Source organism: Anguilla anguilla, chromosome 15 (genome assembly GCF_013347855.1).
Source record: "Anguilla anguilla isolate fAngAng1 chromosome 15, fAngAng1.pri, whole genome shotgun sequence".
NCBI lineage: Eukaryota > Metazoa > Chordata > Actinopteri > Anguilliformes > Anguillidae > Anguilla > Anguilla anguilla.
Window position 1 is genome coordinate 30,342,635 of NC_049215.1, and position 25,062 is coordinate 30,367,696.

Consider the following 25,062-nt stretch of genomic DNA (forward strand, 5'->3'; position numbering starts at 1 on the left):
TGTGGTAGACCAGCACCTTACTAAAAACCTTATGTTGGTTTTCCTTCAATTTGTCACGTGTGTATAAATCTACAAATCTGCAGGGGTCCAGTAAACCTGGTCTAACTATAAGCAAAGCGGCACGTCTACCAAGGCTGCCCCCCCCCCCCCCCCCCCCCCCCCCCCCATACTGCCAATAGATCCTAGATGAATAAAGTCATTAAGAGGGAGTGCTATCCTGTGCGCACCATAGAATAACTTGTTTTCGCAATGCCTGGCGCAAAGGTCTTCTCAGTTTTGAATGCTAAATCAGGATTTATTCAGATAGAACTAGATGATGCATCAACTTTTCTCACAACCTTCAATATTCCAATTGGATGATTTAGGTGGTTGAGACTCCCATTTGGTTTAAAATGTGTGCCCAAAATTTTCCAGTATATTATGAATGAAATTCTGGAGGACATTGCTGGTGCCATAAGTGTAATGGATGACATTCTCATTGCGGCGCCCACAGTGAAGGAGCACTATGCAATTCTCTGCCAAGTGGTTGAGAGGGCCACAAGCTACAGTCTGAAGGTTAATTTCAACAAATATCACAAATTTGTTGGCGAAGCATTGGAGCTCCCATTAACGTGAATGGAGAATATCAGACTTTTGAAGGCAACATGTCCTCGATGGTATTTTGAAACTCAATCGAGGGCCGTTACGTTTTGTATGAAAGGCAGATTGAAAAATATGCATTATGTAATAAAATATGCACATTTTAATAAATATTTTCCCAAGACTTCTGGTCCAAAACAACCATTGTTTCAGAAACTGTGCTTAAATTGAAGTTTATGATCACAAAAAATGGACCGACGGTTTTCTTTGGTTGTTAAATCACCTTGGATTTGTACATTGAATTCAATGTTCAGCATGCATGCGCAGTAGAGGCTGCTTCACCGCCTGGACCCTCCTACCCTCTCCAGTTCCTATGTACGCTCTACGCTTGTTTCTAGGGGGTGATGTGCGCACTTTGCAGTGATTCCGCGCTAAACAGAAGGAAAAAGGAGAACGTCTGCCAGGGAAAGTGTGGAGACAGGTTTTAGTATTTTGTAGCTTCTTGATAAAATTTTTTAAAATGTCTGGATTATCCGGAACGGAACAGGAGGGTTGCAGGAAAATGCTAAGCCTTCTGTCATATTCCGATTTAATGGCACTTTGTGATACTGTCACTAACAAATTGATTACGGTGGTAAGCACTGGAGGTGAGAACGAACTTTTAAACTTATATTTTCGAAAGTTTTTTATCCCACGAGTTTGATCGCATGCGTAACTGCTCTGTCTTTATGTGATTATATTTGTGATCACACCTTGTCATTGTTTGTTTTCAGAGGCAATGGACGCGATCTTGACATGCAGTAAGAGTGCTGAAGAATTACTGAAGCGAAGGAAGGTGTATCGTGAAGTTATATTTAAGTACCTGATCAGTGAGGGTATTGCCATGCCTCCCGACGCCGACAAGAATCAGCTTGCGAGGAGGGCCATGCTGTTTTGGGCTTTGAATTCGAGGGTAAAATCAAATAAGGTTAGAATCTTATACAGTTTTATAAGTAATTATATTTTCTGTAGGGTGATGCAGTGTGATAGTCTTGCAGTACCCCAGTCCTAAAGTCATGATTGTAAATGAACGTGCAGCAGTTTACAGTAGACTGGACGACTGTCTTAATTTTTCATGAAGAAATTAGTGTTGAGTGTGGCGAACTGTTTTGACATTTCATCTCTTTCTACTGATATTGGCAATTCTTGTTAGTTGTAATTAAGGCTACATTTTTATAACAAGTGTTACAAGTTAAACATTGATTTGTATATTGTTCACTGTCGAAACAGATGTTAAACGCGTAGTCATTTTAACACACCTCCATTTCTAGGTTAGGGCGACAGATTCCTTGTTACTCTCAACGCAGTGTTTCCCTTTCAAACACAGGAATTGCTTATTTGTGGAAAAAAAAAAAAAAAAAAAAAACTGGACACAAAACTTTGACCCAAAATTTGTTGAAAGTAACAAAAAAGTGGTAACACAAAAAGTGTTTTGGATATTAGCACATCCTTTCTGAGAGTGTTAGGAGTTTTAAATTATATTCATGACATTAAGGTTTCACTTCTCGGAAAACGAAAGTGTAACCATTTCCGGAAAATGTCACATTTTACGCATGCTTATTGTTGAACGAAAGTAACGGTCACCTGAATTGATTGAGGAGGTGTTGGCTGGCGGGACATAAACGGGTGCCTTCATCGAGGCGAGAGTGCGGCAGCTTCTTTTAATTCTCTATTTGAATATATTTTGACTCGCTGAATAGTGTAGCTTACATTTCATGTAAATGATCATCACCTAGCGTACTTCGCATGAGTACAGTGTTCCGGGTATTGGCAAGAGGTTTTAGCGAAGATGGTGGATGGCTTTGAAGTTCATCTATAGCGCTTGCAGTGTCCACAAGTTATCAGATCTTAGCCATTTCGGAACTTAATGGACATGTGTCGAATTCTAACGATCTTTTTATGTAGAAATTTAGATGTCTGTTCGAGCAGCACACCGATGTGACACAATTTACTTTAGCACAAGATGGGAAGCCATCCAGTTTCTTGGTTGTTTGAGAAAGTGTGTATTCATTTTAACTTTTCACTCCGTCAGGCTAATTGTCCGACCAAAGGTAGAACTTACTAGGGAAATATGCATGTGGAAGTAGCCTACCTTGTAGCTAGTCGCCTTGTTCATATAAAATGTTTTTCATCCAAGTGGGTTATCATCAGAATGTTTTCTCGACCCCCTGGGCACAGATAATCAGTCTTTCAAGCAAAATACTGAAATATCTCACTTGTCACAAGGATGGAAAAAATATAATCGACTCTCATTCACCAAAGAATACTGCTTCCTCTTTTTAATTTGATTCATACAGAAAAAATCCTCCCTGGAATGTGTGTGTGCGTGCGTGTGCACGTGTGCACGTGCAATGTCTGTGTAAATTCTAAATTAAATTCTAAATTAGAATTTACACCGAGGAACATTGAAATTTTGATTTTGGAATAAGAGATGAAATGTCAAAATGGTCTGCAGTAGTGGAGAAGCACTGACATAATTAGTTTAGTTACAGAAGTATTATTTTATGTTTGAATTTTCTATTCAATTTTTGGATACAAATGATATTATGAATAGCAATTATTATCAAATGTGCAGCCATTTTCTTTGATCCAATGAAATTAATTTGAGCAAATAAGTTAAACTGTCAGTCATTGTGTACAAACTTACAAGCTATTCTAAAGAAACAATCCAATAAACAGAAGATTTGCAGGATTTTTGCCCTTTAAAGGTTAATAAATGATGGAGCTTTGCATATCTCCATACACAAAAGATGGACATAACTATCTGGGCAAATATCCAAATAAATATGTTTTTGATGACAGGAAGGAATTGGTATTCATTAAAAACAATATAAGGCATGCTTTTCTTTTGTAGGCCTCTTATGTTTCAACACCAGCAGATGAGGAAATGGATTTTTCAAGTGCAGGGGAAGAGATCAGTGCGTGTGACTACATGGCCCTGGGAAAGCAGTTCTGTCAGTGGTTCTACAACCCCGTGAACACCCAGAATCCCACACTGGGTCAAGAACCACTGCACTGGGGTCCCCAGCATTTTTGGGAGGATGCATGGCTGATTCTTTGTTACAGCGCAGAAGTGCAGAAAATTGACAGGTTTCAGGGGGCAGAGCTGGTCAGCCAGAATCTCCTCGCTCTCGTAAGGGACGAGAGACTCTTCTTCAGCCCCAACCTGGAGCCCCACGGACTGAAGTGCGAAGCCACTCCCCACGGGCTGGTGATGGCGGCGGTCGCCGGAACAATCCACCGCGAACAGGCCTGTCTGGGAATCTTCGAGCAGGCGTTCGGCCTCATACGCTCCCCACTGGACGCCAACAGCTGGAAGATCAAGTTTACACATTTGAGAATGAGAGGGCAGAATGAACTCACTGGAGGAGAGGAAATGACATCACCAGCAGTAACATACAGCTCAAACGAACTCCTGTCGCTCTGTGAACGAGGATTATATTTCTAATATGTAGTTGCGTTGAACTTGTGTGAAACTGAGCACTTTGTACAAATGGTTGATGTTTATACTCCTGGAATGGGACTACAGAGAATATGTACATATTTTATGACGTATTACATATTTTTACAATCTGCTTTTCATGTGACAAATACCAATTGTTAATCAAGTTTCAGAATATCATTGTGGATGTTTTATTTTGCTTTCAAGTCTGATATTCCCCATTCATTTGAATGGGAGCTCCAATGTTCTGCCCTCAACATGCACAGTACTTCTGGGATTTCACAATCTTAGGTTAGCTGAAGGCATGCTTTCTTAGTTAAATCTGAATGCCTTTGCTTATGTTGATCCTGCAATGTAATTGTTGACATTTTAGGTTACAGCCAGCAGGGGGTGCTACTGTATCTATATTTGGATACATGATATAATTTATTGTCTTTTATAAGCATAAATTATTAACACTGTGAAATTAACAACAATGGCATAGCCTCTCAGAACACAGAGATCACAAATAAACTTGAGAAATAACAGGTGAATGTGTCTTTTCACTTAATGGACGCCCAGGTTGCAGAACGGTGCGGTCCGGTAGGTGTGTCGGGTCTGAAGATCTTTTGAACTTATCTTAATGTCCTCTCTTTCTGAACTGTCAACTTCTCTTATCTGTTTGTTCCATGTCAACCAATGTACTTCTCCTTGCTGATATGAATGTTCACAGTGACACATAGACTTGTGATCGTACTGCTGGTTTTATGTCCCTGTTCCACTCTCAAGAATTCACTCAACACGTAAACATTGCCACCCATAGCAAAGTTCATCCACTCGATCTAGACTGCTCCACTGGTCCCCACCCCTAAACATAGTCAACCTTTCTCCTCGCATTTCTGTTCCCAGTTATTCTATTTAGTGTTCTACCAGGGTTAATCTGCAACGCGTCATTACATTTAGTAACTTTAAAAATGTACAGATCCAAAAATACAAGAGGTCGGGTGGGTAGGTGGGTGGGTAAGTGGGTAAGGAACTGGGCTTGTAACCGAAAGGTCGCAGGTTCGATTCCCGGATAAGGACACTGCCGTTGTACCCTTGAGCAAGGTACTTAACCTGCATTGCTTCAGTATATATCCAGCTGTATAAATGGATACAATGTAAAAAGTTGTGTAAGTCGCTCTGGATAAGAGCGTCTGCTAAATGCCTGTAATGTAATGTAATGTAACTCACGAATCTGCTATATACACACCCTGCCCCTGATACCTACCTCATGTCCTTTCCAAAAAAAAAAAAAAAAAAAAAAAAAAAAAAAAAACTGGCCTCATTGATCATGCTCAGTTATATGCTGAGCATCTCCTACGTTACAAGGTAGCACTTTTTACTGCCAGAGCGCCTTGTTGATAATCAATGCTGATTATCGAAGCCGAAAGTTTCTCTGCGCTCCTGTTAACAGAATATTCCAGCCACCGGACAATTTCCCCCTCCCTTACCTCTAAGCTTTGCAATACGTTTAGTAGGCATTTTAGTGCTGGGCTAAAATAAAGACCTGCTCCCACATTGTGCCTTTTTGGATAAGACTCGACACCCCTGCGCTAAGATTCCTCCACAGCAAGGTGAAAGACTGATATCAAATTATTGGAAGAGTTCGGTTGCAGTTATTGCTGTAAAAGGTGATGCAACCAGTTGTTGAGTTTAAAGGGGCAATTCATTCACACGTGTACTGTGGGTGATTGATAACTTTTTTAAATTTCTGAAACCAATCAGTGTGACAAATATGCAATAATAAAGGAAATCAGGAAGCGGGCGAACACTTTTTCACGGCACTGTATGGATTAAAACATACGCTATACTACAAGGTATACTTGTGAAGGAATGTTAAGCCTATGGATTTTGCTATTGGTCGACGGAGTAATTTATTCTGCGCGCTGTGGGCGGGGGTAACGGAATTCTTCAACCAATCACAGCTCTAGATATTTGATCCTTAACCAATAAAATCTGTGCGCTCAATCCTTTTCGGGGAAAAATCCGAAAAAGAAGACATTTATTCGCTGCTTGGGTACGCATTTGCGCTCTAAACTTTGCAAGTGTTTTGTACATTTTGGATCTACATGATTTGGTCTTAGGGAACGCAAATACAGGTCAAGGTACGTATTATGCAGATTCGGGTTTATAAGAAAATTCCTTTTCATTTGAATATATAATAATATTGCGAAAACATGCGTTACTGAGTTACATCGTCTAACAATTGTCTTGGCGAACTTGCAAGCTAACCGGTTAGCATTTAGCTAGGTTACTTAGAAGACCTGAAATGTTTTGCGACAACTGTACAACTTGTAAACTAACGTATTGGACAAAAAGAAATAAATAAACAAGAAAAAAATACCCTGTTGAACATTAACTATATTATACAATCAAGAGTAAACGGTAACAGACTTCGCGAACTGTGAAATATAAGCGACACGCAGTCAGGTGTAAGAGCTGGTGAAAGTGCTAGAGTGTCGGGGTGGAGGAAGTTCATTCCACCAGAGGGGCAGGACAGTGGCATTCAGACTGGGTGGGGGTAGTTTAAATGGTGAGAGGGAGGCAGAAAGAGTGGGTGTCAGACTGATGGAGAGGGGTCACTCAGAGATTTGGTGACATTGACTGCATATATATGCTGATCAGCGTGATCGCAAATATACTCGGGTATCAATCTCTTGAACCATTTCATGCTTATCATTTGATACTATTTCATACTAAATGCTGGCCTCCCTCTGTGAACGTATCTGCTGTCAGTTATTACAAAAATGATAATTCGTAAGTGCAAGATGTGTACATTAAAAAATGTTATTTTAATTATTTTATGCACTACTGTCTTTTATTTGGTCCAATAAGTCGCCTACCAAACGGATCTGAACTGATATTGCAGTTTAATTGACTTTTCTCGTTATAACTACTTGATTTTTAACTGTCAATCTCCGTAACGGTGTAGCCGGGGTGAAACAGGACAAACAACTTGCATCCAGAGAGCGTTTCCCCCACATTGCCCTCTTTGCCCCTGCATCTCTTTAATGCGACTGTTAATTGTCATTTCATTAATTAAACAACAGATCATTTAGTAGCCATTTGATGGCCACTCAACTCTGGTGGACCTTGAATAATTGTGTATTATGTTCTGATATGACTTATTTGTTCAGAAGGCACTTCTGTCTTGTGTTGACTTTCTCATGGCATATCACCTGACATCAACATGCTGAAAGGGAGAAACAAAGAATTCAGTTTGATACAACAGAGTTCTACCAAACCTGACCCCCTGTCCCTCCAACACCCCCCACCCCCTTCCCAGGATGCAGTTCATGCTCCTGTTTAGTCGACAGGGGAAACTGAGGCTGCAGAAATGGTATGTGCCACTGTCAGACAAAGAGAAGAAGAAGGTGACCCGTGAGCTGGTTCAGACCGTTCTGGCCCGCAAACCCAAGATGTGCAGCTTTCTGGAGTGGAGGGACCTCAAGATCATCTACAAGAGGTCTGTACAAGCGGTTCGTCCCCAGTTAACATTTTTGTGTTGGAAAGTTAGTGAAAAATCTGCGAAAAGCTGTTTAGGTGAATACCTGACTACATTTGATTGAAAAGAGAAAGTTTTCAAGCTGACTAAGACATAGTCAGGCTATATCCTGGTAAAAACCTGAGCTGTATTGGGGTTAACCTGGTCCTTTTATGTCAAAACATCTCCCAAACGAGATTTCCATCCTTCTAGATGTCTAGATTCCAGCTTTCTGAACAGCATGCTGTTATGAGCACTCGAAGGACCATTTTCATTCAAAATGTGGTGCATTCTTGTCCCATAAATACCCCCTGGTGTTATAAATACTAATAAGTTTATATTGTATTTTTTGAGAAAACGCTCAAAGCAATTTCCAAAAAAGGACAAAGAGCAGCAGAGAGAATTTACAGGCATTATAATTTACAAGTAAAGATGTGATCTTGAGGTAAGTTTAAATCAATGTGAACGGTTCAATACTGAAAAATGATCGTATAAAGCAGTGGTGTCAAACTCGTGCCATGGAGGGCCGTGTGTATGCAGGTTTTCATTCCAGCCTCAGATCTTGATTATATAATTAGTTAAATTATTTGCTGAATTAAGGATGCAGGTTTGTGCACAATGGTGACCCGACGTCTAGGGTGACCCGCATTGTCTAAATAAAAATTTTCTTATATTCTGTGCTTCAATGCAGTTAAACGCATATGGCTGAATGAGTAATTGGACTCAATTAAGGCAGCATTAATTGGTTGGAATGAAAACCTGCATACACACGGCCCTCCATGGGGGTTTGACACCACTGGTATAAAGTAAGAGGAAAAAGAGGGTGAAATGGGGAAAAAAAATCAACACAAACAATAATAGAGTTTTCATAATTGTGATTGAAGGGCATGAACTATGGTGAAAAACTGTATTTGTATACAGGCAAGTATTGTTTTAATTTCAGAATAGTAAAAATTGTCCTTGTCACTAATCACAAAGTATTTTTTCGCAGGAAGTTGTCCCTTTTGTGACAGTCTCTCAACCAGTTTTTTGTGTTGTGTTTGTTAGGGAATGTGAACCATTTTTCTGACAGAAACCAACATTTTCTCTGGAGTAGAACAAAAAAAAAAAGTCAAAATGAATTTTGAACATTAACTGTAATTTCCCAAAAAAAAAAGATCATGGTATTTATTATTGGGAAATTCTACATACATCTGATGAACAAATACGTTTCCTGCTGAACTTGAGCCAGCAGAAACCATGACCTAAATCCTTTCTGTTCTCTTGGCAAGTTGCTATGGCACCCTGTTACAGCCCCTGCTGTGGCTTATCTTCTCATTTTTTTCCACTGAGCTGTTTTGCAAAAAAGCATTGCAATTATTCACAAAATAGCATTTATCCAGTGTACTTTCGGAAAAGTGCATACAGGAAAATTTAACTAATGCATGGAAGCATAGACTTTTAGGACAATTTTATTATTTATGAAGGGAAGGGCTGGGTTGTATAATACCAGTATGTGAGTTTTCTAAATGAGGGGAACTTGTGTAGTGCTTAATCTTAATTGTGAAATAAAAAAAAAAAATTGTGTTTGACACTTGTTGTGTTAATGTGTGATAATGCACGTTTATGTAAATGGTGTTATTGTGATAGTGTTTTCATGACACTGTTGTTGTGATAGTGTTTTGACACAGTTTTTACAGTGTGATACTGTGTGTTTATATGTTGACACTGTTATAGAGATAAATTTTGCCTATATTGACACTGTTAAGGTGGTTATGTTCACATGATCAGAGTGGTGCTGTGTGTCTTGTGGTGCCAGGAAGGGAGTTGGGGAGCTGTCCACCAGAGGGCAGCACCGGCCCCACACACAGGTATGGCCACAGCTGCAATGCATTGTAATCACTACAGCTGTGACCCATTACCTCATCACTGGGCCTTATAAAAAGCCTGGTTCACAGGCCTAAAGAGAGAGCTTTGGGAAGTGCTGTGTGTGGGAGCACGTTTTTGTTATTACTTTGCCTGGGAGGTGTTTGGTTGCCAGTTTGACCTTTTTTTTCCTTGTTGAAATAAAAGGCAGAGAGCCGAACGTTTTTGTTGTTTTTTTTCCTGTCTGTTCACCCTGTGATCAGTGGCCACCCCCCAGCCGTGCATCACAGTCTGTATTTAAGAAACGTGTTGTGTCATCCCAGATACGCCAGCCTGTATTTCTGCTGTGCCATTGAGGCCCAGGATAATGAACTCATTACACTGGAGATCATCCACCGATATGTGGAGCTGCTGGATAAGTACTTTGGCAGTGTAAGTTATCCCGTCCTTCCCTGTCTCCTGCCATCATCTGGAAAAAAATTCACCATGTTTTTAGGAGCACCATCTTTGTAAATCGGAGAATTACTTGAATCATGATCTGGGTGTTTGTTTCAGTTTGCAGGTGGTAAAAAAAATACTGTGATGTTTTTCTGTGGATTGCTCCTTTAACGAGAATGAAATGGTGTTCTATTAAGATATTTATCAGGAGATTACGGATCACATCTACACACACGTGTAGGTCGAAATAATATTTTTTGGTTGATGGAATGAATGACGGAGCAGTGCAAGGCTAGACCCTCAACTGCGTTAAACAGTGGAGTCCCCCCCCCCCCCCCCCCAGCTCCTCCTAACTGTCATTTCCTGTAGACTTAGTCCTGTCTGTGTCGGTTGTGGTCCTGCCGATTTCTTAGCAGGTGTGCGAGCTGGATATTATCTTTAACTTCGAGAAGGCGTACTTCATCTTGGATGAGTTTCTGCTCGGTGGCGAGGCACAGGAGACTTCCAAGAAAAATGTCCTGAAGGCCATCGAGCAGGCGGACCTGCTGCAAGAGGTACAGCCCTGATGCTACGTTCAGCAGCCTGTTCTCCTGAGCAACTTGCACAACTTTAGCATTTTTTGCCTGGACCGCAACAGCCCTACAAATGGTCAAAAAGTTACACCACTGGTCGGCCGGATCACGTGTGTTAGGTCCAGCCATATGCTGGGTTTTAACCTGGTCTTGTTTAAACATTTTATCCAGTTATACAGCTGTGGATATTTGCTGAAGCAATTTAGATTACCATGGTTTGGGGTACAACGGAAGTGTTCTAGCCGGGAATCAAACCTGCAAACTTAAGTTACACTACTGCCCTAGTTGGTTAACGTCCTTGCAGAATGTCTTGAGCAAAGAGACCACAGCTGTCCCATCTGGACTTTTTATCAAGAAAATTGAGTACAAACAAGTTAATTGCAAACTTAATCATTTTATAAACGAAGAGCTAGCACTTTCATAGTGCAGAGCCAGAGCTATGCTCCGTCCTGCGAAAAAAGCAAGACCCTCTTTTCACATGCAGTCCATTGAATTACAACAGCCATTCATCCAGTTTAATTCCCTGAAAGCCTGTGTTATATTATTTGGCTCCAGCTGTGTGTAATGCCAACCTAATCACCAGATAAAGGTCTTTGCATACTAGCGCTGCAGCTATTCTATGGTGGACTAATATATATAATTTCTCCTTTATTCTTGGTGTTGTTCATAATAGACGTATTTTGTAGTTTTCTATCAGAAATAACAAAAGTCATGTCAGACACGAAGCAAGAAAAGACTACAATTTGAAAGTAATTTTGTTCTTTAATGTAAGTGGATTTTGCATCCCAAGTCTGTGTATTTAAGACCTACTCTAGCTGTTCTGCCCTGTTCTCTTGCCCTTTATTTCATAAAATGGAAAATGGTGATGAACTGACTGAATCTGCAGCAGTGGTACAGACCTGCAGTGATTACTTGGCATTCCAAATTAAATATTACATTTTTTAAATAATATTAAAATAGGGACATGGAAGTTGATTAACCGCCCTTTTCCGGATCTCTTAAACATTGTGCATTGCTGTAAGGATCTGATTGTGTGAAAAGGCAGCTGTGCTTGCGCTGAGCAGAGCATTTTTGCACTTTTCTCTTCCCCAGCCCCGTCACGAGTACTTCAATGTGCCTGTGTACTAAATGGCTGCTGCCACCACCCTGGTCTACAAGCAGAGACCCTCTGTCAGGCTCAGCCCTTCCTGCAAGTGGAGCCCCACCCACTGGCTCCACCCACCCCATGCCTCATCCTGTCACCTGTTGCCTCTCTGGTTAGAGGTCACTTCTGCAACACCACCCAACCACCTGTCTGCTTGGCCTCCGGTGACACACATCTGTGTGGAAAGAGACCACCAACTGTTGGGGAAATGAATGTAAATACAGTGCAGAATGTTTGTCTGGGTGAAATACACTGAGCACTGCACCCAGCCATTGCCACTCTCAGGTAGCAAGTAGAACACGGCATAGTGTTATTCCATCTGCACTGTGTTTCACATTTTATTGAACATATCCATGTGGGGGGTTGGAGGACGATTGTTTTTATGTGCAAAACTGTGAAAATGCAAAATAATTTTACTGAAAATATAAATAGTGAATATTATTAATAACACTAATATTCCCCTATTAGTTTTGAACTTTGTTAATGTCTGTGTCATTAACTAAATGTAAAAGAAAAATGGAATGCAAGTTGTGCTTGCAATTAAGCACTGGATCGAGCTGTTCATTTGTCCAAACTGAATGAACCAGGGCATTACATTTCTGCCGTCATTTGTGACAATTTCAAGATTAAAAAACAAAAACGTCTGTTCAAAAATGTTCATGTAAAAACGACATTAAACATTTCTAGCTGCACACTATAAATATACATGATTTTATTTATAGTTTGTGTTGGGGTATTAAAAATAATACCACTTTGAATAAATGCATGTAACACTAGGTACACTTTGAAGCATTTGCTTCTTTTCTGAATTGCTTTGGTTTGTTATTTCAATTGCTTTTGGTTATTTGTTTTTGTACATCCACATCTGTTCTACATCTATTCCTGAAAGTGCACAATATGAGAGGGATCACTGTATAAAAAGTTGATTTGTATGGAACACTAAAACATTGGATTTTACATTCTAAAATAAATTATTTCCCTACGTGTAAGGGCTGTGAGATTGTATTGGAATTGATCATATATTGGATTGTGATAATCAAATTAAGAGCATTAGAAAGAGCTTTTTTTTAAAAGACACTGGAATTTTACATGATTACAATTATCTTGAGCATCACTACATACGTAGGCCATATACTCTTCATGTAGATGTTTCACGAAAAAGTGTTGAATAAATGGTAAACCTTGTGGGCTTTCTTGTTTTTCATTTCTTGCCTGTTTTTTTCTAATTTCAGTGCAAATGTTTTTTTTCCCCCCTTAAACTATTAAAACATGAAAGCATTTTTTACTTGCAGATAATCTCACCCTTGCTGCTCAGGATTATTTCAGGAGATTTGCTTTGTTTCCTTGACAGATTCTTTTAACGTCTGATCGTTGCTGTGGATTTCGCATTGTGAGGGAGGCTTAAAGTGTTGTGAACTCTCCAGTATGGTATGTGCCAGGACGACCACCCTTTGTTCTTAAATAAAAACACCCGGGAGTTTGTATTGGTGATCTTTTGGTATCAAGGATACAATCTTTTAGACATTTCTGAATTTTTCCTCTATATTGCTGCTCTTGGTTTACATGTAAGATTTCCTAGAGTCTATTGTAAAATCCCAGAAATATGGCAAAGTAATTTGTGGTAAAACTGGGTCCAAACACTGGTGTTTAGCAAATCATTTGATTTAACGTTTTGCAATATTGCATGTTGATACGTCATCTCGTGAGAATTCCTTTTGCGTGTAAAACACACAACCTATCGTGATCTTGCTGATTTGAATGCGAGACATTAGTTTGGGTTATGATTGTGAAACGGGCAAATATAGTTCTCATTAGCTTATTCTTTCTGCCCATTTTGTAAACACTGTTTAGTCATACCGTTTTTATTGTACCGTTACAGAATAATGTATTAATTATATTGTCTATAGCCTACAGATGTAGGCTGTTGAAGTGCTTTATTATAGTAATTACATTTTGTAATAACACTTAAAATTAAAAAAATTCTATTTTAAATATAGCTTAATCACTTCCAATGAAAATACGATCTCCAATATTTACTCAGTATTTTAAATAGCCAGTCAGGACTGTATAATACATGTGTTAAAAGATCCTCATTTGAAAAAAAAAAACCAACGAGTAGCTGAGTGGTTAGTTGCGTAGATAGCTCGATTAACCACAAGGGTCTGCTAAAAAGCCACCCCCGAGCTTTACAGTCACAGCATCATAACCTGCACAGGTGGCACAGGTAGAATGCAGGTGCCTAAACAATCAAAGGAAACACTGAAACCCGCACAACCAATCATGTGCGTCTTCGCGGGGCTGCTGACCATAGTCCGCACCTGCACAGTCCAGACTAATTATACCGCGGAAACTCAAACCGTCTCGTCTCACGAGACGAATCACTTGTCAGCCCTAAATTTCTTTCCACTTTCCCTATGGAGTGAATACATATAACAATTGCAATATCAATCAAATCCCTTATTAGTTTGTAGACTACCAACCTGTCCTGTTTGGACGCCAGTAGCCTAAGTGAATTTTGATGGCAAGCTGGTTTTCTCCGTCACACGGGATGTTCTGTTAAATACCGCACCGAACTGCATCATTTCCATAGTCCAGTTAAAGGAATACCTCAAAGCCGAGGGGAAAAAACTGCACGGGCTGCTTCACGAGAAGAAAACCGTTTCATAAAGCGAAGCTACACAGCCTTTCGTCGGCCCATATACCGAGTCTTTCCAAACGGCCTCCAGAGACCGCTCGTTTTCCAACACTTGTTAAGAACAGGATGCGATTCGCAGTGGGACACAGTGGGTTAATTCACCTTACTTTGATGTCCCAGAAAGTGATATTGCTCGGGCTCTGGCCTCTGCTGATCCCACCAAGGACTTTTCTTCCGAAAAAAAAACCTTCTAAAGGTAGGCCCTGCTTTTATTATACGCTTTGCTTTGGATAGATAGGTCTGTTGATGATTGCTTTTATTACATTGATTGACAGCGTGTGTCCCCTGTCTTAAACACATGCTCTGCATTTTGGATTTTGCTGTTTATCGTGTTATTCCATCGTGAATTGTTCGGAGAGCCTACTCCATCGTTTTTGACTTGTTAGAGTGACCGACTGTCACGTGGTCAGTGCGCCTGCTGCAGGTTTGCAAATCATCCGTCAGGTATGCGTTATCTATAGGCCTTCTGATGTTATGCTTGTACCGGTTTAGACCCAACTTTATGACCCACCAATAGGCATATAATGGAACGAAAAGTTGTGTTTTGTGCATTGGCTATTTGTAGTCAGATGTTATGTAGAGTATCCTGGATGCATTCCTTCAATGATTACGAATGCGTTATTTCAGCAGTCACTGTGGCAAACTGTTGTGCAGGTTGCCTTTTATTCAGTGTATGGCGGATTGCATACGTTATCGCATTTTCTTTTCCGTTTTTATCGCGGCGCGTTATTGAGGGTATGCATTGACGTCGCTTTCCCACCGGAATACGCCCCCTCAGTCGGACTGAGTGGCAAATATGCTGCGACATGGCTGCCTTTAATCGCGACAGAGATGGTATCGATAAATGAGGGTCCTGTCCGTTTTCTGCTTTTCATGCCAGCTTCGGGCCTTTTCGGGCCTTAATGAGTTAATTAGCCCCAATATTTACATCATCTGACGTTTCTGCAACATTTCTTGATAAGCACATGAACCGCAGCAGGAGACTGTTCTTGTGTTCCTGAATGAAACAACTTACTGTGATCTAATCTACAAGTGAACCAGTGTCGGTGTATACAGCCAGCTAAATAATTTTGCCAGATTAATAGGTGGAAATAAAAACCTGCATACTGCATACTCCAAGACCTCTTACGGTTTATTTACACCTGTGAGTGCAGTTGTCGCAAACAGACTATTGAGGTACTCACGAGTCGTCTACGGTACAGCAGTGCATTAATAAACGCACAAAAACTCTTCAACACAAGAAATATTATTAAAATAAGGTTTATTTACACATGCTATTGATCTAAGAACTCAAGTCATCCAGTTTTAACTCAAGACTGCGTCAAGTAGCGAGGCTGGCGGAGACGGACTGGTGTTCCGCTCGGCGTTCTGCTCAGCGTCCGTTTCCGCCTCCTGCAGCTCAGCTCCCTCACCTCCTTGCTGGAGGAGGTCCGTCTCCGCTGGACTGGCGCTGGCCTGGGGCGCCTCGGTGTTCTCCTCGCCGGGAGGAGAGAGGGGCCGGCTCACTGCTCCCTCTCCCTCAGAGCCCCTGCTCGAGCCGCCGCTGGGCGAGACGCTCCTGTTCTTTCCCCTCTTCTTCTTCTTGCTCTTCTTCTTTTTGCTGCTCTTTTTGGGGCGTTTGTGGCGGCGCGGAGCGGGACTGCCCTCCGAGGGCTTTTTGTCCTCTCCGTCCGCGGCCTTGGGGCTGCCGGTTCGACTCCTCTGTCTCTTTTCTCCTTCAGGACTCTGCCGGCTGGGTGATCTGTCCGTCCCGTCTCTGTCCTTACTCCGGGACGGGGACCGATGCTCACGCCCTGACCTCTTCCCTCGGGCACCGCTTCTCCCCGACTGCTGCGGCCCCCGGGACTCTCTGTCTCTGCTGTGGCTCCGCCCCTCCCTGCTTCGACTCCTCCTCTCCTCCCTCCGACTCCTACCCTCCCTGCTTTGACTCCGCCTGTCCCTACTTCGACTCCGCCTCCCCTCTCTGCGACTCCTCCCCTCCCTGCTTCGACTCCTCCTCTCCTCCCTCTGACTCCTACCCTCCCTGCTTTGACTCCGCCTCTCCTCCCTGCGACTCCTCCCCTCCCTGCTTCGACTTCTCCTGTCCCTACTTCGACTCCGCCTCTCCTCCCTGCGACTCCTCCCCTCCCAGCTTTGACTCCGCCTCCTCTCCCTGCTGCGACTCCGCCTCCCTCGGAAACTGCCCCTCCACCTCCTACCCCCATTCCTCTCGGGACTGTAGTTATGGTGCCTGCTAGACCAATCTCTCCGTTCTGAGAAGCGCTCGGAATACGACCCAGTGATTGCACCGTTAGGAGATGAGTTCAGATCCCTGTCTGCCTCCCAGAATTCCCGGGTGGGGTTCCTGTACACATGTAGGAAATTACAGTGCTTCCCTTTAGGACACTTGTTCCTGTCAAACAGCCCTGAGAAACAGAAACGGGAATGCACAAATTCAGAATAATGCCACGGATAATGTCAATGCATAAATGCCTGTAGCATCAGAAGAAGTGGGATTCAGCCAAGATGGCCCCATCTCATCGTCCATTAGCGACCCCTGCTGGTCACTCGGACCCACGCAGTCTGCCTGCTCGTTTGTACGCTCCTCTGACTCGTATCTGCACAGGCTCGGGTTGTGAACAGCTCACCACATATAGCGGTCTTCCATCTTGTGACGGGCGAGAACTCGCACTGCAGCTGTCTTCCTGCGTACCATCGTCCGTTAAACGCGATGAAGGCTTCCCTGCACTGCTCCTCCCTGTGGACACACACAGAGAAATCATAAAATAAAACCAGAAGTAACTAGAAATAAATAAGCCAAATAAAAACACACAGTTTCCTCAGACATTATCAGGGTAGGCCACTTTAGCATTTTTGTTATATAAACACAAATCAGACATCTTTCATGAGAAAGGGCTCCACAAGCTGTGAGCAATCTAGCATCACAAATCAAACCTTCCCACAAACTGGCCAAAACACCCTCCAACCAGAAGGCATTACAGCAGACAGCCATGGTTAGAACAAATAGAAATGTATAGGGCACAGTGTTCTCTTATAAAGTGCAGATGGTTGAAGACTTCAGTGCACTTACGTTTCATACTGGACGTACACGTTTCCCCTCAGGTGAGGCTCGAAGTTGCAGCTCACCTGTAGATATAATGAGGAACAAATAGAAATAGTTTGTAAACAGGTGAAATTATCACTAATAAACATTACCAATAATGAAATATTAGCCCCTGTTCCACTGCCAAGGAACAATTCTACTACCCCCCCCCCCCCTTTTGAACAGTCACCTTGAACTGCACCACCTTCCCGACGTTCCTGAATTCGGGAAGCACGTCCTGGTAGAACTCCAGGAAGTGCTGGTGCACGTCGTCCTCGCTGTACTCCAGGCTGGCGTCGGTGTCGTAGTCGTCCCGCTGGCTCTGCTCCATGCTGAAGGTCACGAACATGCCCTTGACCATCAGCGTGGTGCTGGAGGCGGGGCGCACGTGAACGCGGGAACACCTGAACACACCATTGGGAGGAAGAGGGGGGTACGGCTCAGCACGGGCGAAAAAAAAACATCAATGCAACAACTCACAAAGCTAGCGGTTACAACTTACACAGGACCCACAAAGATGCCACCCATCCATTTACTGGTTAGGTCTACAGTCTACAGCTTGTCTTCGTCTTAGTTTTCATCAGACTGGTGCTCAGATCCAGATGTTTTTTTTTTTAAAGCAGTATCAAGGCAGAAACTTGAGAAAAGTTAACATGGCAAATTCCCTTGGTTGTGCTAGCCCTACCCCAAGTAAGCTCTGATTGGCTCAGGGAGAACTGACAAATCTTCAGGATTGCACATGTAGAACCTTGGCTGAAGGCCCTGCAGTGCTTCATGGCTGCTTCAGACAGCGGTGAAACTGGTTTGCTTTGGGGAATAACTCAGCTGGTGGGCAATGACCTCCAGAGTTCAATTTGTTTGCTCAAAAATGGGACACACAAGCCAATTTTCCAGCCCCTTACCTGTCTCCAAACCTGCAGGCTCCAGTTTTGAGGAAGAAAGGGCAGTTGGCCCTGTCCTTCTCTGTCCCATAATCCACTGGGGCCTCGGGGTTTTTCCACGGACCTGTACTCTCAAGCTATCCACAGAGAAACGGTGTGGGAACATCACACAGACGTCAGAAATGTGCTCTGCTGTTCAGCCTCAGCTTGTGAGACTCTGTATGTACGTTACCTGACACTCCGATTTCACAGCCCACCGGCCTCACACATTTCCCAAAACAGCTCATGTTATTTATGCAAGCTTTCATATTCATTTTCATATTTTCATGCAAAAAATGATGACACAAATCAAAGACTTATGACACAAATCGCTGGTCAGGTTTTTTCAATTAACTGTAACAATATAGAGTTAAATGCAAAAGTATTGGGACGGTTGTGTCAAATTGGTTTTTCCTCTGTACCAATCAAATTTGCATTTTCAAATCAATGATTGAGACAATGTCTGCATTTTGTTTTTTTTTAACAGACATCAAATTATATTACAATACCTGCCTAAATACCTGGTTTACACATACCTGTTTAAATAAGCACACCTGTGTAAAAAATCACACCAGATTTACACATACCTGGCTTTCAGCTTGGTCCAACATTTTCTGTACTGCCTCCTATAAATGGTGCAAACACAGGACTGTTGAAAAACCTGCAGTTGGCTAGCAGATATCTGTTACTGTGCGTTAAGAACACAAAGAGGCCCGGTACAGAACAGGACACGAATGAACATGTTTGGTCACATGAAATATTATTTATCAGACATGCGCATTTTTTACTAATCAATTACTACACAGCAATTCCTACTCAGGACATTTTTTTTGCTGGGTTTTTCACGATCAGCGTTGCCCACGGCAACCCCCCTAAAGAAGACAAAAGAGAAAAAGATACATGGCCTCCTCTTGTGGCAGCAGGAACCTGCGGGACTGCCAGTCTTTCTGTCTTTGTGTGCGTCTCAAGTTAAGGAACAGCATGGATGGACAGACCGCTTACATATCAATCATATGCTCTCACTGACTATAAACGCAAGACCCACGATCGTCACTGTGTGTATCAGCCAACGAGATGAGAAAAATAAATAAACACCTGCAGCAGTGGCTTCAGTGACACAGGTGACTAATGACTCAAAAGGCATTAAAGGAATACCTGATGCCCACCCTACACCTGTGCATGGTGGGGCTGACCCATCAACCACATAAATTAAAATAGCTGACATTGCTCTGATGACCATTATGAATACACTACAGAGTGCAACTTTTAGCCAAAGTTCTCGGTTTTTTTTTTTTTTTTACAGTCATGATCTGCAGGGTATTGTTTTCACACCAAGAATGCTGACCTACGGTTCTACAGACATCTCTTGCAGTAGTGGAAGCAAAAATGAACAAAATGAGCAATGTTGTTTAAAGGTCTGAATTTGGTCTGACAGTGGTGATGTTAAGTACTAGGGGCTGAAGCTCTCCGACTTTAGGGCTGGTATGTAAATGGAAAGAGGATATATGTGGCCGGATTTCGCTATGCTCCTACTGCACAGATCACCTCTCTGTCCATCTTCTCCTGCTGCTTCCGTTCCCTCTCTTCCTTCTCTTTTTGCTGCTGTTCCTCCCATTCCTCCTTTATTCTCTTCTGCATGGAAAAAAGAAACACATCTGAGGTTAAACATTAGTGTAAAGGTTAAAGGTCACAGGTTTGCTGAAAAATAATAATCCAGAGACCTACAAACAAATCCAGGATGTTCCTGGAGATCTACCGTCCAACCCAACCAAAGCGCACCTCATTCAACAGCTGGAGATATCACAGAGCTGCTAAGTAGAAGATTCAGGTGTGCCAAATTGTGGCTGTAATGAAGACCTACATGACAATAGATCTTCAGGAACAGGGTTGGGCAGCCCTGAAATACATTATATCTATATATATATATATATATATATATATATATATATACATGCATACATGTCACCATTTATGATGATGAACATGTTTAAAAAAGCACTATACTGAATGCAATTTTTGCTACTAAATATTCCTAAATAGCTGCACTGTTAATTTACTGATCATTTTGTTAGATAAAGCCAAATATTGTAGTGCATACTGCCTCTTAAAGCCTGGTAATACCGCCGGTAGTTCCTCTTGTTCATATTAGATTAAATTTGATCTGGTGACCCGTGTTGACGGCACAATCCCATACCTCCTCCTCCTCCCGTTTCTTCCTGGCTGCCTCCTCTCTCTCCGTTTTCAGCCTGAATTCCTCCTGAGCGACCTCCTCCCTCCGCAGCCACTGCTGGTGAAGTCTTTGTCTGAATCAGAATAAACACGATCACAGCGCTGACTCGCGTGATGGCGGGGTCAGACAGATAAAATAAAACCGTTGGTATCACTCATGATGATTTATAAAAATGTCGTTAGATGAAAATTCATTATGCGTGTTGGTATTTCTGCCCACAATTCCACATGAAACCGCAAAACGTGTGGTTTTTCATACACGTGAATTAGTGCCTTTTACACCATCAACTCAATTCCCTTACCTTTCTTCTTCAGCCTTCCTCTCCTCATCTTCATCATCATCAGCATCATTATCTGATACCTCTCTTGACTCATCCTCTTGTACTTCTACAGATGTATAAAAAAAATCATAATTAAAATTTTATGTTTGTTGTCTCTAACAGCAGGCAGCAGGCTGATGACATCATGAATTGTCCATCCATGTCAAATTGCGAAAAGACACGCATGTTTTCACTGTTTAATCACGCTCCTTGCTTTTATTCCAAGTTTTTTTTAATGACAATTACTTTAAAATATAAATAATAAACATAGCTATGAAAAACAGCATGATGCTTAGCTATAGTGTTACTGTTGTAGTCCATTAAGTTTAGCCGTAAAACAAGGGGGTGGTGCGAGTGAAGCTGTCTGTTGAAATGAGGATTTGAGCAGGTTATTTTGTGACGTTATCTAGCCAAGTTGCAGGTTAAACTACGCCAAAGATTCATGCATTCTTATTAACCTCAAAGGAAATTGTCAAAGAAATGTAATATGTTCAAATATGTCCACTTCAATTTCGCATGCATGTGTGACTGAAATTTCACATGTTGATAGCTCACGTTAGCATGTTGATCGCTCGCCATTCCTTAACGTACCTGAGTCTCTGAGTTTTGCGAGGGCTTGACGTTTTCGTTTCCTTCTTTCTTTCTTGAAGGCGGCACGCCGTTGCTTTTGACTAAAAAATGAACAAGAGGTTTACACACAAGACCCTGCTAACCGATCTTGGCTAACTGACGTTAGATTGCTCGCTAAATTACTACGGCTAGGTAAATGGCACTACGTTTGTGACGTTAAAATGTGCCATAGCTAACTAGACAACTAATAATAATGACTCTTATCACAAAACATAACAGAACACTGATTTATTCTTCATACAAAACATGATACAAGCGCTTATTTTACCCGCGTTGTTCACGTTTCAGCATTGCGCTTCCTCCAAGCGCTACGGCATTCGCCATTTTGTTCTTCCTCTATGTTATTTCAACGGCGAATTAAAGCCTAGAAGGCTATTTCTGCCCCCTACTGTACAGGATGGTAAACTGAGAGATTGCAGTATCGTTAACAAAAAAATTAAGTTTTCTAACATGTATGCTATTTTTCATTGTCATGGCTTGTTGCAAACACACTTTACCTGTCCCCCCCCCCTAAATTACTAACGTTATGGTAGCCATGAGTAGCTTCTCTCCCAGGTGTGGTGTGACTCGTTATGGGTATATTTTCATCAGAAAGAATGGCAAATAATTTCAGAACTGAAGGAAAACACATAGTACAATGTAGGCTACAGGTGGATTCTTGCACCAGGAAAATATGAGTCAGGCAAGAAATTAAGACTGGATTGAAAATTCACAATTCAGCAGGCACACAAGCAGTTTACAAAGAACGTAATGTCCTTGACTGGCTCAGTCAAAGTCCAGACGAGAATGACTGAGTGATTGTACAGTCAGTGTAGTTGTGTTTGTTTTCTTATAGCTTTGCGTGCATTCAACCCCTCATAGTTTTAACAGTTTTGATCATGTTTGACCATTAGTTTTGCATTTAAGCATGCTATACTCTACATTCTTTTGCACATTTGTGTCAAAACATCCTGGTAAAGGAAACATCACATTATAAAGCTTTAAGTATTTTGTGAATAAGAACTTTTGAAGATTTTAGGTTTAGAATTTCCTTTTTTTCAGGATGAAACAGATAAACCTGCAGATGAGGTCAGTGTGAAATTGATTGATTGATTGTTTGGCAGTGAATTTACCCAAAACAGATATTTCACGGCAATATTTTCAAAGAGTTATTCAAAGCTAAGCAATCCTTAACCTACCCATAGTTGTAATATAGCTTAAAATATCCAAGGTAAAGTACCAAGCCAAATATAGAGTGGTCACTTCTAATGCCCCACTCACCCATTTTTCCACACTGAGATTATCGACCCGGAATCCACAGCACTCTTGTGCACAGATAGAGGCTTTTCATTATATATCCATATAGCACACATACGTCTCGCCGATGTCGGCCTGAGATCGTAACGTCGCATTCTATTCATAACGTCTGACAAGCATCAGCCCATAGGCGGATTTATTTTAATATAGCCCACTTGAATGACATGTGTGCCACTGTTAATACTTATCTGCTAGACTCTGCCCTGGTGTTAAATCCGTTCCAGGCTGTCTGGCTGCTGTACTTGAACATGTCATTAAACAGCAGTCAGTTTCTATTCTCTGTATGCACACATAATTCACAAACAGCAAAGACAATGTATAACTCATTGGCTGTAAGTGCCGGCACAGCCTACAACATTGTACAGTACAATCCTACAGCAAAACATATAAAAACATAGATTTTTCTCGTAAATTTAAATGAATCAAAATTAAGAAGGAAGACAACAATACAGGAGTAGGCTATTGGGATGGCAGGTATGCCATCCTGCCAAGTTACGCCTTGGCGGGGGCATGTAATACTAAACACAGCGATCCACTGTAAACCTATGGAGGCACGATGACGTCGTCACCCATACTCCTTTGCGACTATCTGAGCATCCTAGAAAAATAGGGGGACACGGGGATACCGAAACTGTGGTTTTATTGGGAGCAACACGGATTGGGTGAGTTGACGATTGCATGTATAATCATGTATGACCTTTAGACATTAATGCAGACGCTACCCGATATTATTGTTTTCGTAACGGCAGCTACCGAGTACGGTCTCTTATACCAATAATGTTAGTCTGTATCCATATCCCACATTAGAGATTTAATCAGTCCGGCATATCTACCGATTGTCAAATGCAACTAACTGTCGCTCGCTTAAAATGAAACGCTCTAAAATACTGAGCAATGTCGCCGGTTAGATTGTGCAACGCGTAGACTTGCCGAAGCAAGTGAATGTTCTACCATTTGAACTGTATATTGACAACATGTTACTGTTCTTATTCAGCAAGCTAGTTAAATGTTAACGATATTATAACGTTTCCGAAAAAAAGGAAAAGGAAAGATATTCACGTATTTTTTCACTTTCGTCTCAGTTACCCTAATGGGACAATGCGGAGTCGCAGCAATTCCGGAGTCCGCCTGGATTCGTACGCACGTCTCGTGCAGCAGACTATATTATGTCATCAGGTAGGCTGCATTTGTATTAATTGCAACTGGAAAAACATCCCGCCTCCCATAATGTTTTATATTATTTTTTACCTTTATCGCTCGCGGTAGGTAGCTAGGCAGCATAGCCGCATCACAAAAAACACGAATGCATGCTGTAATGTTTAATTATATTTCATATTATAGTGCAATCTGACTAAAGAGATGGAATGTTTTCACAACACTGAAGCTCGTGTTATGAAAACATTCCATCTCTTTTCATAATACAGGATTTGCAATGTGTTGTGTGTGGATTTGCAATGTTCAAAGGGACACAATTAATTTATGAAATGCAATTATTCAATTATTAGTGAAATTTTTATATTTGGGGTGACGCGTTGGTGCAGTGAATAGCACTGTCGCCTCACAGCAAGAAGTTAGTTTGGACCTCTCTGTGTGGAGTTTGCATGTTCTCATGTGCACATGGGTTTCTGCCAGATACTCTGGCTTCCTCCCATAGTCCAAAGACATGCAGTAGGCCAACTGGAGTCTCTAAATTTGCCATAGGTATGTGTGTGTGAGTGAATGCCGTGTGGGCCCTGTGATGGGTTGGTAATCTGTCCAGGGCATATTTCTGCCTCTTGTCTACTACATGCTGGCTCCAGCCCCATTGCAACCCTGACCAGGAATAAGCGGAATAAGAAAATGGATGGACGGATGGAAATTCATATAGGCTGCTGAAAAAGAATCAATCAGTCAAGTGTTATTTTGTATGAGTGTATCTCGTGTTATGACACAGTGCCTCACAGTGGACATTTTCAACTAAAAAAGATTTTACCGGTTTCAGGGAATTGTGTTCTATAGCCTTTTAAGGGGTGTGGGAGTGATTGTACTCTCTTTCTATACATTTGGTCTAGTGCTTTGGCTGCATCTGAAATCACATACTGGTGTGAGACAGGTGTGCAGTATTTTGCACGACACTGCCCTATGCCATTATTGGTTGATGTCTGGTTGCTTGGGTCATGAACTATCGCAATGCATTGTGGGGTACTCATGCCAACGTAGTGTGCAGTGTTCGCATGCTACGATATTTCATCAAATGCACTATGACATCCTGGTAATTATTTGCATAATATTTCATTCATGTTATTGTTTTGGCCATGTTAAAAACGATATAGGCCTGTAGTATGCA

The 25,062-nt window shown here is 41.7% G+C and overlaps 4 protein-coding genes across 9 annotated transcripts in view; 3 read left to right on the forward strand and 1 right to left on the reverse strand.

The window, feature by feature from the left end:
* The first annotated feature begins 881 nt into the window (after nucleotides 1-881).
* Nucleotides 882-4,589, forward strand: LOC118214333 (uncharacterized protein C3orf38 homolog). Of its 2 annotated transcripts, none has more exons than XM_035394227.1 (3): nucleotides 882-1,226; nucleotides 1,353-1,546; nucleotides 3,473-4,589. In XM_035394227.1, exons 1-3 carry the CDS (start codon nucleotides 1,100-1,102, stop codon nucleotides 4,064-4,066), a joined length of 915 nt encoding a protein of 304 aa, XP_035250118.1. In that variant the 5' UTR covers nucleotides 882-1,099; the 3' UTR covers nucleotides 4,067-4,589. The 2 variants fall into 2 exon arrangements, with proteins under 2 accessions (XP_035250118.1, XP_035250119.1); XM_035394228.1 differs by having other exon boundaries at nucleotides 1,353-1,531.
* Nucleotides 4,590-5,356: 767 nt separating this feature from the next.
* LOC118213766 (AP-1 complex subunit sigma-2-like) lies at nucleotides 5,357-12,204 on the forward strand. Of its 2 annotated transcripts, none has more exons than XM_035392922.1 (5): nucleotides 5,357-6,186; nucleotides 7,368-7,547; nucleotides 9,734-9,842; nucleotides 10,265-10,402; nucleotides 11,513-12,204. In XM_035392922.1, exons 2-5 carry the CDS (start codon nucleotides 7,369-7,371, stop codon nucleotides 11,546-11,548), a joined length of 462 nt encoding a protein of 153 aa, XP_035248813.1. In that variant the 5' UTR covers nucleotides 5,357-6,186; nucleotide 7,368; the 3' UTR covers nucleotides 11,549-12,204. The 2 variants fall into 2 exon arrangements, with proteins under 2 accessions (XP_035248813.1, XP_035248812.1); XM_035392921.1 differs by having other exon boundaries at nucleotides 5,362-6,186; nucleotides 10,262-10,402.
* A 1,955-nt stretch (nucleotides 12,205-14,159) lies between these two features.
* Nucleotides 14,160-25,062, forward strand: part of phka2 (phosphorylase kinase, alpha 2 (liver)) — a 30,651-nt gene continuing 19,748 nt past the window's right edge. For 3 of the 4 annotated variants that reach the window (XM_035393507.1, XM_035393511.1, XM_035393510.1), the window contains exons 1-2: nucleotides 23,242-23,398; nucleotides 23,819-23,912. In XM_035393507.1, the coding sequence (XP_035249398.1) occupies nucleotides 23,835-23,912 (78 nt within the window). In that variant the 5' untranslated portion in view covers nucleotides 23,242-23,398; nucleotides 23,819-23,834. Of the gene's footprint in view, nucleotides 14,456-23,241; nucleotides 23,399-23,818; nucleotides 23,913-25,062 lie in introns of those variants that run through there. The other variant, XM_035393509.1, reaches the window with a different exon arrangement.
* zrsr2 (zinc finger (CCCH type), RNA-binding motif and serine/arginine rich 2) lies at nucleotides 15,504-21,804 on the reverse strand. The gene is made up of 11 exons (XM_035393517.1): nucleotides 21,709-21,804; nucleotides 21,402-21,481; nucleotides 20,793-20,877; nucleotides 20,456-20,564; nucleotides 19,807-19,893; nucleotides 18,849-18,887; nucleotides 18,244-18,359; nucleotides 17,532-17,745; nucleotides 17,330-17,385; nucleotides 16,887-16,996; nucleotides 15,504-16,664 (listed from the first exon to the last, which is right to left on the reverse strand). The coding sequence occupies exons 1-11, from the start codon at nucleotides 21,762-21,764 to the stop codon at nucleotides 15,565-15,567; spliced, it is 2,052 nt and encodes a 683-aa protein (XP_035249408.1). The 5' UTR covers nucleotides 21,765-21,804; the 3' UTR covers nucleotides 15,504-15,564.